Here is a 15,994-nt window from a genome sequence, read left to right as displayed (position 1 = left end):
CCTTTGGCTCCTGCCATCGCCTGGAAAACAGGCAACCGCAGCGATGCGCACTCAGGCCGGCGGTCGCCCCAGGTCCCCTCTGGTTAACCATTTACAGGGACGTGTACACGACGGCGTTTTGCAGGGGGCATCTCACCAGGCCCCCTTTTCTTTAATCTGGTGGATAGTAGGGAATGCTGTGTATCTCATCCTTGGCTCAATATTTATAAAAACTAGTAACTTCACCAGATAAATTGTAGATCTCATCTGCACTTGAATCTCAAGAATTAAAGAGAAACTGCTGCGGCCAGGTGGCTCAGTGGTTGGAGCGTCGTCCTGGGCACCAGAAAGGTTGCAGGTTCGATTCCTGGTCAGAGCACATGCCTAGGTTGTGAGTTCGATCCCCATTTGGGGTGCATATGGAAGGCAACCAATTAATTTCTCTTTCTCTCTCTCTCTCTCTCTCTCTCTCTCTCTCTCTCTCTCTCTCTCTGCCTGCCCTCATTCCTCCCTTCTACTCTTCCTAAAATGCAATGGAAAACAGGAAAGAGGGGCAGGAGAGGAAGGGAAGGAGGGGGGAGGGGCAGGATGGAGGGGCAGAAAAGGGAAGGGAAGGAGGGGGAGGGTCAGGAGGGGGGAGGGGAAGAAGTAGATGAACAGGAGAAGGAGGAAAAGAAAGCATGGTGCGCACTTCTCTTTTCATATAAAACCACGTCTCTCATCCGAAGGACCGGGGCGGACTTGCTGTTGTCCCCCATGACCACGCAGTGCTGCTCTTTGCTGTGATACTGGAAGGATCTGCGGGAGAGAATCGGACACAGCAGAAGGGCGGGTCAGTGGAGGAGAGCCCTCTTTCACTGGTAAGTAGGAGACTCTAAAGGTAAGTGTGTCCCTTGGTGGCTCCAAGAGCTCTGAGCTGTTCTTTTCAATTCCGTGTGGTCCAGTGTCCATGAGACTCTGCCATGGTGATTGCATCCTTCTCCCTCCCTTCTCCCTCCTGGTCCTCCACATTGCCTCTCCCTCCCTTCTCCCTCCTGGTCCTCCACATCGTCTCTTTCTGTGGTGACCGCTCTACTTTTCCTCACTCATGTTCTTAATGAAGTCCCAGAATATTTGCTTTTGTGTTGGAAAGAAGCGATTCTGGTGGCCTTGAATTTATTTCCAAAATGGTCTACATGATTCCTGTGATTCCCCTTGACCTACACCTCTGTATTCTCTCCCCCTTGACCTGGCATTCAAAGCCTCCCCAGCTACCTGTCCAGCCCCATCTCCTGCATGAGCCTTTGGTCCCTGCGTGGTCCCTCTCCCAGAGGCCAGGCCAGGCCACGCCCTCTGCCTAGAAGGCCTCGGCCTCATCAGTATTTACCCAGCTCCCACTTACCCTTCAAAGCCCAGCTCTGCTCACACCTCCTCCCTGAGGCCTGCCCAGCTGATCAGCCCTTAGGAATTGATCTCTCCTCTGAATATAGAGCACATATTGATTGTGTCACTTACCAATACCTCACCTAGGCTGTATTTTTTTTAATTTAAATTTGCATTATATCCAGTTTCTGTGACTGCACCACACCATAGCCACAAAAGGCAGGGCTGGAGCGTGTACCCACACAAAGACCTAGCACACACAGTGCTGTATCGCCCAGACGCTGGTCACGCCCTCAATGCTTCTTTGCTCCTTGGGGTCCCGAACACCTCCACCACACATGTGATCCTCAGTAAATGCTTAGTGATAACGGTGTTAAACACAAGAGCTTTAATAGTAGCTGCTCGTGTCACATGTACAAATAAATAAGGTCCTCTGGGGGCATTTTTCTAAAAGGGACGCTAATAAGTGTATCAAGAAACTATTGTGTGGATTCCGGTACAGGGAGCAATTACAGATTCCAAACTCCGATCCCATGAAACCCTCTTACATCCTGTCCTTGTTGCGTCCATGAGCAAAGTTCCTGATGTCAAAATAAGAGTTTCTCAAACGGCAAGATGTCTGCCCAGGTGCCATGACACCAAAAATACCTGCAAGTGAATGTGGTTTCTTCCTCGCATTTCGCGGCACATTCGGTGATGCTTCCTGCGGCCAGCTGCTTCCTGGTGAAAGTAATCAGCGAGGCCCCCTGCGTGTTTACGTAGCTGTCCAGGGGGTCTCCGTGACCTACACGTGGGAGGGAAAAGCGGGATCAAATTAATGAACTCCAGCCTAGCCGGTCTCTCAGTGGTTAGAGCATCGGCCCTTGGACTGAAGGGTCACGGGTTTGATTCTGGTCAAGGGCATGTACCTCAGTTGCAGGCTCGATCCCCAGCCCTGGTCAGGGCTCATGCGGGAGGCAACCAATTAATATGTCTCTCTCACATCGATGTTTCTCCTCCTGTCTCTCCCGCTCCCTTCCACTCTCTCTATAAATCAATGGGGGAAAATATCCTCGGGTGAGGATTAACAACAACAAAAATGAATCGACACCACTGTTTGATGATGGTGACTTTGTCATCTATCTGCTCTGCCTCCACCAAATAAAACGTGCTGTTTTATTGGAAGCAGAACAGACGGCCACGAATAACAATGTTTAGTCAGGAAAACAGTTCCATTCACAGACCGCACTCTGTTCAGAGATCAGTTGGATGGGTAGGTTCATGTATTAGAACTAGTTAACAACTCCTGAGTTGCTATGTTAGTGGGTGTGAAGCCTTAAATAGGAATGAACTTGGTCTGCTTGCTGTGGGTGGCCGTGACGCGACAGAACACTAGCGACCACCGGTGGCAAGTGGGTGACCAACACCGGTGGCCCGTTCACCCCGGGTCCGGGAAGAGCGCGGAGCGGTGACTTGGTCTCCGACCGTCTGAACCCTGGTGGTCACACCGTCCCTTACACGGACGCGGCAGGCACTCCCTGAGTGGCTCCGCCGCGAGGTGCATTCCTGGTGACTTGCTGATGTTGAGCAGGAATAGGACCTGCACTGCAATCGAGGTCATTTTCACGCTGGGCTCAGTCCAGGGACACCCACTTTCAATGAAAGAGGAATAAGTTCTTCCATGATGATGACAGGTACCTGGCTTTCTGGAGGGAATTGTAAAAAAGCAGACAAATACTGGTCCTGAATTTTCTGTGAGATGAAATCTAAGGCGAAGAAGCTGTCTGGAGGTTGCTCTGCCCTTTGTGACTGCGGCCAAGGGTGCCTGAGCCCGGCTGCAGAGGGTCCCTGCTCCCGCCTGGCCTGCCTTAGCAGCTCTGTTCCAGCGGGAGATGGCCTCCTTCCTTTGGGGATGGAGCACTAGTGATGTTCACAGGGCGAGAGGCCAAAGAGGTTAATAAAATACAGAGAGCAGAGTTTCCTAAAGTTTGTCTAAATGGGATTGGGCAACGTGGAACCTTGGCCGCTTTGGGGAAGAGGGGGACGGGGACCTAAGCCAGGCGGAGGGACTGCGGAGGGACCGGCGAGTCTTTTCAGGAGCTAGGTTAGAAGGAGGGTGTGTGGAGGGCGGAGCAGTCACGAAACTTTCCAAAGAGGAGCCGTTCTGAGCAGGCGTGGTGCTGATGGAAACTCCACTGGAAGGTCAGCAGGAGGCAGACTCCTCAGCAAGCCCCGCGCCCCGGACCCCAGACCCTGAACGCACGCACAGCACAGTGAGGCACTCAATGCAGGAGTCAGAGCTCCCCGCCCTGTCCTCCACCCGCCACCCCCCATCCTTCCCCAGCTCAGGGCACTCCAGGCTGCAAGGAGGACCCTGGACAGGAAGGGGCTGGCGTGATTTCAGTGTGACACACAAAGCACGTGATCACGACGAGAAGGTCATGGAGAAGCAGGATTGTAGGCCGGTGTCCATGTCATCGTCGGGCATTCCCCCCGCCCCCGTCCCCTCCCCCCCCCCCCCCCGAGCTCTCTTTTCTGAGAGGTGGTCTTTGGTGAACTCTGTAGATCGGGTGTGATTCTTTTTAAAGTTAACTCTATAAAGCATATCCTAGAAAGAGTTAAACTGTTGTAAGAGTTCTTAGAAAGTGCTGTCCAGCCCGGCCGGCGTGGCTCAGGGGTTGAGTGTCGACCTATGAACCAGGGGGTCACAGTTCGATTCCCCGTCAGGGCACATGCCCGGGTTGTATGTAGGCTCGATCCCCAGGGTGGGGCGTGCAGGAGGCAGCCGATCCATGATTCTCTCTCATCATTGATGTTTCTATCTCTCTACCTTCCTCTCTCTGAAAATCAATAAAATATTTAAAAAACAGAAAGTGATGTCCAAACAAGAAACTGTCTGTTTATATCACCCTTTGATTAAGGTGCCTTTAATTGTGTTATGTTATTATGTTTCATAGCACAGAGCTGCTCAGATCTGCCTAAGGAACAAATGTCCCGAAGAGCTATCCCAAAAGACATTTGTTTTCTGTTTTGTTCAAAAAATTTCTCCCCAATATTTTATTTTAACTCTAGGTCTCAGGTGGCAATGGGGTATAATGCACTTTAAATACAGTTCTATATTCTAGGGCAGTGGTCGGCAAACTCACTAGTGAGCAGAGCCAAATATCAACAGTACAACGATTGAAATTTCTTTTGAGAGCCAAATTTTTTAAACTTAAACTATATAGGTAGGTACCTTGTTATTAACTTAATTCGGGTCCTCCTCAGGCTTAGGAAGAGCCACACTCAAGGGGCCAAAGAGCCGCAGGTGGCTCGCGAGCCGCAGTTTGCCGACCACGGTTCTAGGGCCAGCGTGGTTGTATGCTGCTGTCAAGCCAGGGTATTTTACTGATACCGCGGTCTGTCTGCTTGTCCCTCACTGTGATGTGCATGTGTACCCGTGACTGTGTGTTTGAGAGACACGGCCGCGTGGCTGTGACATGCAAACTCCTTACCCAGTGCACTGGAAACGAGGCCCTTCTCGGAAAGAGGGCGCCATGCCTTCCTTGAAAAGGGGCCCGCGGAAGCCTTTCCCAGGGGGTGAGGACAGATGCCAATCCCGTCACAGAGAAGTCGGCTCTAACGCTTGGGTGTCCCCCGCCCTGCCTGCCTCACCGGGAGAGGGGATGGAGACTGCACGCCCCGCACAGCGTCTCCCCGACACCCCTGTCCCCTCTCTGCTCTGTGGCCTCAGATTTCTCTGAATGGCTCCACCCAGTTCAAACGCACTTGACTCTAAAGCACAACCTGTAGCATTTCATCCGGCAATTGACAAATTTACACACTGTTTCCATGAAGAAGTACTTGCATGATGTATCATTCCGTTTGTATGGAATGTCCAAAATAGGCAAATCAGAGGCAGAAAGCAGATGAGTGATTGCCAGGGGTGGGTGGGGATGGAAGTGGGAGGAGGGAGGAGGGGGGAGGAGGGAAGGGAAATGTTGGGGTGACAGCTAAAGGTGTTTGGGGGGATAATGAAAATGCTCTAACACTGGCGATGGGCGCACCGCTCCAGGAGAGGGAACCATCGGACTGGAAGCTTTAAAGATGGATTGCGTTGTGTGTGAACCGTATCGCAATAAAGCGCTCTAAGGACACGCTCAGGGTATTTTACAGGAAGTTTAAACCAGGTTGAAGGAGTGCGTAGGGCACCAAGGTTCCTTCTTGGAGCGCCCTGGTCCAAATCCCGCTTTCTGCACTTCCTGGGTGTGAGGGTTCGGTCAATAGGCAAGCAACGTGACTTTCCTAAGTATGGATTAAGCCGTCTATACAACGGGGGGGGGGGGGGGGATCTACTACCCTACCTACTGCACCAGCTAACGGGCACACACGCACACACACACTCACGCACGCACACTCACACACAAAATGCACACGCACGTGCACACATGCACACAAATGCACACGCGCACACATGTATGTATGTATAAAAATGGGCCTGGCCTCCCTCCAGCCCTGAGTGTGTGGTGCTATCTGCACACACCATTTGGCAAATCAGTGCCTGCGATTCCTCCAGGCATAAAAGCAAGAGTCTGTGGAGGGAAATCCTTACTCAAACCACAGCAAACAGGCAACTAGTAGATACAACTACGGGCTGGTCAAAGAATGCAGTCGGGGGGTAGTTCACTGTTTACATTGGAGAGTGAGGGGAGTCTGACCTCTCATGCACATGAGCTAAATTAACCACACTGAGAGCCAGGCAAAGAGACTAACAATTTGGGGGGCTGTTAGCTCTATGTGTATGGGCTATTTTTTTTCAACTAAAATAACTATTATTTGAGCTCAACCTTTTACATATAAGAGAAATCACTCATTTATTCTCTGCCCCTTCATCCCAGGATTTACTGGAAAATTACACTTTTTCTTGATGAATGCCTCAGTCTTAGGCGAATGCCCCAATCTTAGAGAATGCCTTAAGCCGTTTAGATTTTAAACTGGGAATCTCAGAAATCAAAAGCGGGATTAAGCTAGGGGCTCATGAAGCCATCCTCTCTCTGCTTTTAGGACGTTGCCAGGAAGAAACAAGCAGTGATTAGCTGAGAAGAGTCTTTCCGTCTTACCTGGTCTCAGGAACAAGAGAAGCAGAAGCAGCAGCTCCCGGCGGCCCATGTTGGGACTGGCCAGCGGAGTCCGGACAGCACCGCCGGCGGCCCCAGCCCAAGGAGTTATTGGCTTCCAGGACCGGAAGTGCCCCCACCAACAAGGCAACCGCAGGTAGTTAGTTACTCATTACCTCCCAGGCCCGTGGCCCCTGCGCTCCGAGGGTTCAAACATGACCTGGACGGAGGGTCTTACAACATGTGTGAACCTGCAATAGGTGCTGGGAAATGGCGCAAGCGGCCCCGCCCCCGGGCGCCTCTGCTCCCCGGGCCCCGCCCGCCCCGTCCATCCTCTCTCTCGGCCTGTTTCCTTCCCTCTCCTTCCATTCTCTTTCTTTTGTGTAAAACGGTAAATCACTGTCACAGCGGATGGACGTGCTGAGAGCGTCCCCGCCAGGCCCCCTGGGGAGTGATGCGGGCGCAGTTCCACTCTCCTTCAAGCTGGCGGCATCGTCCCCTCCCCACTCGGTCAGGCTAAGGGGCTTGCACTTCCCCAGGGGGACCGGCTCACAGGGGCGAGGCTCTCAGACACGGCTTCTTAGGCCTCAGATTGCGGCCGGGCCTCGGCGTGCTCCTCAGCATCCTCCTGGTGGAGAGATTGCCAGGTAAGGTGTTTTATTATTAATATTCCTGTGTGCCCAGTAGCCGCACGTGTCCTCCAGCGTTAGAAATGATGTTGGGAAAATAGCGATCTTTTCTCCAAATGAAGTCGCAATGCATTAGATCAGTGGTTCTCAACCTTCTGGCCCTTTAAATACAGTTCCTCATGTGGTGACCCAACCATAACATTATTTTTGTTGCTACTTCGTAACTGTAATGTTGCTACTGTGATGAGTCGTCATGTAAATATCTGATATGCAGGATGGTCTTAGGCGACCCCTGTGAAAGGGTCGTTTGACTGCCAAAGGGGTCGCGACCCACAGGCTGAGAACCGCTGCATTAGATTCTCATCCTCAAGAAATAAACCAAAGTTATGTTTACGAGTCTGTCTTGCCCAGCCGGCTGGCTCAGTGGTTGAGCATTGCCCTAGGAGCCAGGAGGTCACAGTTCGATTCCTGGTCCGGGCACAGGCCTGGGTTGCGGGCTCGATCCCCAGTGTGGGGCATGCAGGAGGCAGCCGATCCATGATTCTCTCTCATCATGGATGTTTCTCTCTCTCTCCCTCTCCATTCCTCCCTGAAATCAATAACAATTTCTTATTTTAAGAAAAGCTTGTCTTGATTTTAATTGTGAGTTCCCCAGCTTAGGGGCTAGCATGAGTAAGGAAGAACATGCTTTAAAATTCCTGTCAGTGCCCCCAAAATCAGCTAAATTGACCCCATTTTAAATGTGGAGTAAGAACAAGAACTGCTTTCTCCGGGCGACGCAATTCCTCTCTGTAAATTACCCCAGGGTGTGCAGACACAGGACCCTAGATTGAGAGGGCTGTACCAAGGCCCCGCATCTGCACCTCATGGGGTAATCATTGCAGGGATTGAGAGGGGCTGTACCAAGGCCCCGCATCTGCACCTCATGGGGTAATCGTTGCAGGGATTGAGAGGGGCTGTACCAAGGCCCCGCATCTGCACCTCATGGGGTAATCGTTGCAAGAATAAAACGTGCTGGGAGCCAGGAGGTGACGGCTGTGAGGGGCCGGGTGACCTGGGGAGGCTTCCTGATTTTCTGCTCCACCCCAGCCTTTCTTCTCTCCTCCAACTCCCCCTCCTCCCCCTGGGGCCCCATTTATTAAAGGGCCGCAGGCGAAGCGAGCAGCGAAGTCAGCGCGGGACCAACTTCATCCTTAGAACATCCGAAGTGTCCTTTGGGGGCTCCGTTGGTGTGTTTGAGAAAGTACTTGGGGGGAGCATTTATTTCCATTTGAACTGTTTCAGTACCGCCTCGTGGAGAAGGCAGGTCGGGAACAATGTCATCGGAATTCTACACCCACACAAATGCCCTTGTCTTTTCATGTGGACGGTGGTGGTGTGCCTTTTGCCCCCTTGCCTCCCGGTAACTTCTAGAATACACTTGATGCTACAGGTGTCCTTTGTGTAAATGAGGCTGCCCTCCTGTGGCGACTTCGTCATCTTCCTCAGAGATCGGTCATGAGAGCTCAGGCACACGGAGCAGAGCTTGTACTGTGCCAGCCAGGTCTGCAGGGTATGGGGAGGCAGGCGAAGAGGGGGGTCCCTCCAGCAGAGACGAGGTGGGTGCAGGGTACGCACAGAGCAACGAACCATTCTGGACGGTGCATAGGGACCCTATGTGGGCACTCTTTTATTTTTTTATTTTTATTGATTTCAGAGAGGAAGGGAGAGGGGAGAAAGATGGAAACATCAATGATGAGAGAGAATCATGGATTGGCTGCCTCCTGCACGCCCCACACTGGGGATCGAGCCTGCAACCTGGGCATGTGCCCTGACTGTCCATGCTCAATCACTCAGCCACGCCGCCCGGGCCCTACCTGGGCACTCTTGGGGGTGATGGGTAGTGGTTTTGTCCAAGGCTGTAAAGACGATTGCCGGGAGCCGGTCCATCCTTGCTGTTTCAAGGGACCTGGCATATATGGCATACTTTTCTTAATATGTTTGCTCACCTTCTTGGCGCTGTGTTTTAACCAAAGTCACCTCTCCGAGAAAGGTTGAATACCCAGGTAGGGATTTTCCCCTGAAGTTAGGGAGGGAATAAAACCCCTCAACTAAGTGCCAGGCGGGTAATTAATCCCTTTAACTACGAACAATCATGCTTAAACTACATAATCTTTTCTCCCTGGAATGGAGATAAGAAACGCCCTAACCTTTGTAATAGAGATTGATAGGATTGAATCAACTGGTATAAATACAGTTGTAACAAGACAGAAAGACTCAGAACTCAGGAGACAGAATTCAGAAGACAGAACCTACACGGAGCCTAGAGACAGAAGAACTTCGCTGGCGAGAGCATGCCAGAGGATCCTGGACCGGGACTGGCCTCGGAGCCTAGAGACAGAGCCTAGCGGGAGAACATGGCAAGGGATCCTGGACTGAACCTGACTACAGAGATTGGCAGGAGAACCTGACTAGAACCTGGACACTGAACCTGACTGGAGAGCCTGGACAGAACCTGGCTGGAGAACCTAGCGAGGGAACATGGCTACAGAACCTCGCTGGAGATCCGAAGCAGAACCTCTCTGGAGATCCGGGCTGGAGATCCTGGCTAGGCTGCTGATCAACTGAACGCTGTCTCCGTGACATTCCTTCTTCGCCGACTCCGTCCACACCTTTGGGGACCCCTGGACCCGCTGGGGTTTGGACCCCGGCATCTGGCGCCCGAACAGGGACCCCTAGGTAAGCGCCCCACACTCGGGACGGATCGGACTCCACCGTAGGAAGAGGGTAGATAGTCTTCGCCGACTCCGTCCACACCTTTGGGAACCCCTGGAACAGGATTCCCTTAGGTAAGCCCCCCCATTGAGAACCCCACACTCGGGACGGATCGGACTCCACCGTAGGAAGAGGGTGGATAGTCTTCGCTGACTCCGTCCACACCTTTGGGAATCCCTGGAACAGGATTCCCTTAGGTAAGCGCCCCCCCCCCCCCATTGAGAACCCCACACTCGGGACGGATAGGACTCCACCAGGGTGCTACAGACCCCCCCTATAGAGGATAAGTAGGGTAAGAAGGTGGATAGTACAGAACTTAGATTGAGAAGATGTGCCATACTGAGTCCAAAGAAAGAAGACTCTGTATTGATTCTTAGATTGAGAAGATGTGCCATACTGAGTCCAAAGAAAGAAGACTCTGTATTGATCTTTAGATTAAGAAGATGTGCCATACTGAGTCTAAAGAAAAAAGACTCCGTATTGATCTTTTAACATATATGCTTGTTAGCAGAGGAATTAAGGTTACTCCCAGTCAGACAGAACATTTTATACAAGAAATACGTCCATGCTTTTCTGAGGAAGGAAAGGTGCCGGAAAGGTAAATGTAGAGGCATGGGAGAAGGTAGGCCCAAGGAGCCTTATCCTTAACCCCACTGCAGCCTTTCCACCCCGGGAAAGTGCAGGATTGGCAAGCTCTCCCTGGGGTGATAGATCAGGACTCAGGTAATAGCAGAAAGCCCTAATCCTACTCTTAAAATGGATACAAGAGAGCGTTTCAGGTTTTTCTTTTTAATGCTTGCTTTTAAAAAATAAAAAAGGGGGAATTTGCCGGGAGCCGGTCCATCCTTGCTGTTTCAAGGGACCTGGCATATATGGCATACTTTTCTTAATATGTTTGCTCACCTTCTTGGCGCTGTGTTTTAACCAAAGTCACCTCTCCGAGAAAGGTTGAATACCCAGGTAGGGATTTTCCCCTGAAGTTAGGGAGGGAATAAAACCCCTCAACTAAGTGCCAGGCGGGTAATTAATCCCTTTAACTACGAACAATCATGCTTAAACTACATAATCTTTTCTCCCTGGAATGGAGATAAGAAACGCCCTAACCTTTGTAATAGAGATTGATAGGATTGAATCAACTGGTATAAATACAGTTGTAACAAGACAGAAAGACTCAGAACTCAGGAGACAGAATTCAGAAGACAGAACCTACACGGAGCCTAGAGACAGAAGAACTTCGCTGGCGAGAGCATGCCAGAGGATCCTGGACCGGGACTGGCCTCGGAGCCTAGAGACAGAGCCTAGCGGGAGAACATGGCAAGGGATCCTGGACTGAACCTGACTACAGAAATTGGCAAGAGAACCTGACTAGAACATGGCGACCAAACCTGGCTGGAGAAGTCCCTGTGTCGTTCCTTCTTCGCCGACTCCGTCCACACCTTTGGGGACCCCTGAACCCGCTGGGGTTTGGACCCCGGCAGACGATGAACTCAAAATACGTTATTTTCTACTGGGAAGAATGGCGGAAACTGAAGAAAGAGATCACCTCTGTATATATACAACAGCAGGCTGAATAAATGCTGAGATGGGTATTCTTTCTGAGTTCAATTCATTAAGCGTGAATTGGCCAGCCAGTGGGATTATATAACAGGTGCACCTCCCAGTCTCTGCACACCCCCCCCCCCCCCGGCCTCCGGGAGGTTTGTACGAAGGATTGCGGAGACTGTGGCCGGGACCGCGCAGTAAAATGAGATGGAAGACGAATCTAATTTCCTTCACTCTGCCCAGCAAGGGGCCTGCCCCCAAGATCCACTCAGGTTTTCTTTCCCTCCCCTCCAGCATTACATGGGGAGCTCTTTGCAAGCCCCTGTAACATGGGAAAGTCATGCACCCAAGGAGAGGTCCAGGTCTCCGGAGTGTGAGGTGCAGCGCCCCCTTCAGGCTCCTGAGCCCTGACGTGGAAGCTGCTCTCACAGGGCGTGGACTGTGCTGCCCGCCTGACACCTGGACCTGCCACCATCCCCGCCCCACCGCCCTGGCACCTTCCTCCCACCCCAGGGTCTGCCGCCTGGAAACCACCGTTCTCTGGCTCATTCTTGAGCGTGAACGTTTCTGAATCTGCCCAACAAGACCACGTCATTGGGAAACGAAAGCAGCGAAGAGCTGCCTGTCCGGGGCGCAAACAGAGTCTGTTCGCTGCTCAGGGTCCTGGCAGGGCTCCCTTTGCCCGTGGGCCCCTCTGCAGGCGGCTTTCACTGTGTTCTATTAGAGCATCACCAGGGAAATACGGTCTCGCTACCCTGAAGGCGGCTTTCCCTTCCCTCCACCTTCCCCTCGCGTTTGCTGGCCTTTGTTTCACAGGCTCTGGGCCCTGGGATGACATGCCTATCAGCCCTCAGCTCCCTAAAGCCCTCGCCCATAGCCCGGCCGCTCAGTCAGACGGGGTGACGGGTGACGAGGTCGCTGCTCAGCAGGGGCGTCATTTTCTTAACTGAGCGTTGCTTGCGGAAATGGGGACATGGGTTTTTGAAAAACTGGCAGTCTTCATTGGACGTCTCCTCATCAGGCGTGTCCTAAGCTTCAGGAAAATATTAGGAGAGAAGCTGAACTCCTGAGTCGGCACTGGGACTCGCCAGAGATCCGGGCAGAGGTCCGACCCTCTGTGCATAAACCCCACGGAGGAGCCACACCGTCCTCCCCCCAACATTGTCCTTCTCCACCTGATTAGGACCAACGCCTTCCCCGCCGGCCCTGGGAGAGGCACGACGGCAGAGAGCACTGCAGTCTTCTAAGAAGGAAGAGTGAGTGCACGGAAAACGGGTGGTCGGGGGGTGGGAGGGGGTGTCCTCAGCAAGGCCTGCGGACCAGGTGGGCGCGGCGGCGTCCCAACGGCCGCTCTCTGGTGCTGACAGTGAACGTTAAGTTCACTGCGGTGCTCCTTTGGGCTGGGGGGCTGGCTCCTGGCTTCACTCACCAGGGATGGGGACTTCTCAGTGCTATGTTGTCACTTCCTGTGTGCTTATAATTATCCCAAGGTGAAAAGTAAAACTGTGTGTGTCCATGTCTGCGTGTATTTGGATATACGTGTATATTTGGATATGTGTGTTTGTGTTTGGATGTGTGCTTGTATACATGGCAATGTGGACAGGGCGGGGCGAAGGAAGGTTCACAGTTGTGTGTATGCAGAGCAGAGTTTATTCTGGTATTAGTATCTATTAATTATTGCATTATTTTTCATACAAACAACTGTAAATGTATTTTTGCCCCACCCCGTGTCTGTTGGGCTACATATGTATATATTTGGCTATAAATGTATATATTTGGGCATGTGTGGATATATTTTGATATATGTGTATATATTTGGATATATATATATTTGGATATGTATTTGGCTCTACACGTATATATTTGGATATATATTTGGCTCTACACATATATATTTGGATATATATTTGGCTCTGCACGTATATACTTGGATGCATGTGTATATTTGGACAGGTGTGTATATATTGGGATAGATGTGTATATGTCTGGGTGCATATGCGTACATTTGGTATGTTTATGGACTTGGATCTGTGCGCACATCCTCAGGGGGAGCCAGGATGCTGTAAGTGCTTCCGTGACATAAAGAGAACCCCCAGGACAGCAACCTGCCGGGAGAGTCTGACCCTGCAGCATGTCCAGGTCGGGAGCGGTACGGGCCCTGGTGGGTTCAGCCAGCGGGGAAGGGGAGAGCGTGGGCAGGCCGGCCGCCTCCTCTCAGCCTATGGTCGTCAGCCCTGATAGAGGCTCCTGTGTGTGACCTGGTCAGAGGCTGGAGGGGCCAGGCCCTTGCGGCCTCCTGGATGCTCAGGGGAGACCCCCCTTTCTGCACACGGATACAGCACCAACCAACAGAGGCCCCGCATCGCCCCTGGACCCCAAGTCCTGGCTCAGTTGTGGAGGTCCCAAGTGAAGTGTGGGGTGGAGGGCAGGAAGCGAGCATGGCTGTGCGCTCGCGCCTTCCCACCTGCTGAGTGCTGGGCCGGCAGAGGGGGCACGACCTCGTCCATCCTCAGGGAGCTTTCTACCCGCGGGCGTGGGCAGTGCGGGCTCGGGTGGGCTGGGAACTCGCGGGCCAGGTGGTGGCGGGGTGCGCAGAGGGACTCCATGCTGACATGGGTGGAGACGAGACCAGCAGGAAGGATGAGAAGCAGAAGCACATCCCAGCAGGACTGAATGCCCCCAGTCCCGGAGGCAAGCCCTGAATTTGGGGATGGAGTCGGGGAAGGTGCCGCATTTGCTGGTGGACATCCAGTAGACAGTGGAGCACAGAGGAGGGAACGGGTTTGTTGGGGGACATGTTAAGTGTGGGAACCTGTGAACGCCCAAGTGGAAATTTCTAGAAGGCGATTGGATATCTGGGTCTCCCGCAGGTTAGGCCCGAGAAGAAGGTACTAGTATCACCCTCGTAATTTACTGATGAAGAACCAGGAGAGGCTCGGTCCCTGCCCAGTGGCGCACAGCTCGGGAGGCCGGTGAGCAGGGGCACTGGACACAGAGCCCGGCCCTCCCCCCTGGCCTCGCCCGGCTCCCCGGCACCGGCAGTCAGCAACGGCAGCACCCAGAACAGCACCGAGGGCATCAGCGAGCTCTGGGATCATCCCGGACGCCCTGGCCCTGGGGCGGCACCCAGTGCAGACTGCGAACAGGAACCCAGGGCCTCCAGGGCAGCCTGGGCCCGCCCGGGCAGGGACGCTCTGCCTGGCTTTGCCCATTTCCCGGCCTGGTCCTGGACGCGCCCCTGGATTGGGCAGAGTTCTGGGGGCTTCTTGTCTTCAGGATGAACGTGGCCTCGCAGAAGTTAAGCTCCCGGACACACTGACTCTGCAGCTTCTGTCCCCGCCTGCAGGGAGGTCGGCGCTCCCTGTGCAATGGAATGCAGCCGCCCCTTGGGCCCGGCCTCGGTCGCCCCTCTGTACTCGCCTTTCAGGACATCCCTGCGCTCTGCAGCCAGCAGCCAGGGCGGCACCCTAAGCGCTGCCCTTGCGAGCCCGGCTTTGCAGAGGCTGCTTCTCCGGGAGGGCGGCGTAAAGCCTGGGAGACAAGGAGCTGGTGCTCCACGCCCCGTGCGAAGGCCGGCTTCACCCCGGAGCCCGGAGGCTGCGGAGGCTGCGGAGGCTGCGGAGGCTGCGGAGGCTGCGGAGGCTGCGGAGGCTGCGGAGGCTGCGGGAGCCGCTCCCGGGGGACCCCCGCGCCCGGGGGGAAAGCTCTGGTGCATTGAAGGCTTCCCTGGGGCCACGGAGGCGGCTGGACAACCCCTTTCTCCGTGACTTTGGAGCGCGCTTCTCTCTGGAAGGTTCTGATACTGGTCCGACGAGAGCGGTACCGACCGGAGCCGGCAGAGGGCAGCACGCCCGCCCTTCGCGCAGCGGGACTGAGCGTGGCCCGGCCGCCACCTCCGCCTCCTCCGCCGCCTCCGGTGTGAGTTTCAGGTCCCCCAAACCGTCCAGGTTCCTCTCCAGTGACTTCCCCAGCAGATGCGTCCACCCCGGACCGTGGGTACAGGGGCGAGGGGAGGAGGGCTGAGAAGGGAAGAATTCCAAGGCAGCAGGCGAGCTGGGCGCCCACGTGGCCAAAGCCTGTAGGCAATTCAAGCTTCTGATGGGGAGGTGGGGTCTCTAGAAGGATGGAGGTGCAGGCCAAGGCCCCGCCCCCCGCGTTCCGGCCAAGTCGCAGGCAGCGGAGGCAACCTGGTCCTGGGGGCCCTGGTCCTGGGAGAAGGATGTGCAGGCCCGCGGGGAAGGTAGGAGACCTCCCACCTGGCTGCTGGGCTGGGGTTTCTCGTGCAGCCCCCCCACCCCCCACCTTGATCCAGCAGCGGGCTCAGTGTGTGTGACCCCAACCTGTGGTGGGGTTGACAATCCCTAAAAAGGGAGAAGTAGGATTTTTACTTTGCACGTGTACGCCCCAGACCTGGCAGGGTAGCAGATGTTTGTATGAAGGCAGCGCTCTGCCTTTTTCTGTTTTGTTTTTTGTTTTTGTTTTTGTTTTAAATATATGTTTTTATTGAGTTGAGAGAGGAAGGGAGAGGGAGGGAGAGACAGGAGCATCAATGATGAGAGAGAATCATTGATTGGTGCCTCCTGCCTGCCCCCCTGCTGGGGATCAAGCCCACAACCCCCGCTTGTGCCCCGACCAGGAATCTAACCGTGACCT

At 53.8% G+C, this 15,994-nt stretch overlaps 1 protein-coding gene and 1 long non-coding RNA gene across 3 annotated transcripts in view; one reads left to right on the top strand and one right to left on the bottom strand.

Annotated features, from left to right (window-relative positions):
* The window catches only part of PLG (plasminogen), a 410,665-nt gene that overhangs the window by 36,805 nt on the left and 357,866 nt on the right, over positions 1-15,994 (bottom strand). For both annotated transcript variants that reach the window (XM_059699892.1, XM_059699893.1), the window contains exons 2-4: positions 6,420-6,498; positions 1,990-2,125; positions 671-777 (exon numbers count right to left, since the gene is read on the bottom strand). In XM_059699892.1, the coding sequence (XP_059555875.1) occupies positions 671-777; positions 1,990-2,125; positions 6,420-6,468 (292 nt within the window). In that variant the 5' untranslated portion in view covers positions 6,469-6,498. The remainder of the gene's footprint in view (positions 1-670; positions 778-1,989; positions 2,126-6,419; positions 6,499-15,994) is intronic.
* Positions 6,513-14,830, top strand: LOC132236722 (uncharacterized). Its single transcript, XR_009453343.1, has 3 exons — positions 6,513-7,063; positions 11,636-12,597; positions 13,388-14,830. It is a non-coding gene; the product is annotated as an uncharacterized LOC132236722 (long non-coding RNA).

Source organism: Myotis daubentonii, chromosome 6 (assembly GCF_963259705.1).
Source record: "Myotis daubentonii chromosome 6, mMyoDau2.1, whole genome shotgun sequence".
In the NCBI taxonomy this organism is placed as follows: domain Eukaryota; kingdom Metazoa; phylum Chordata; class Mammalia; order Chiroptera; family Vespertilionidae; genus Myotis; species Myotis daubentonii.
This window is presented reverse-complemented; position numbering and strand designations above follow the sequence as displayed.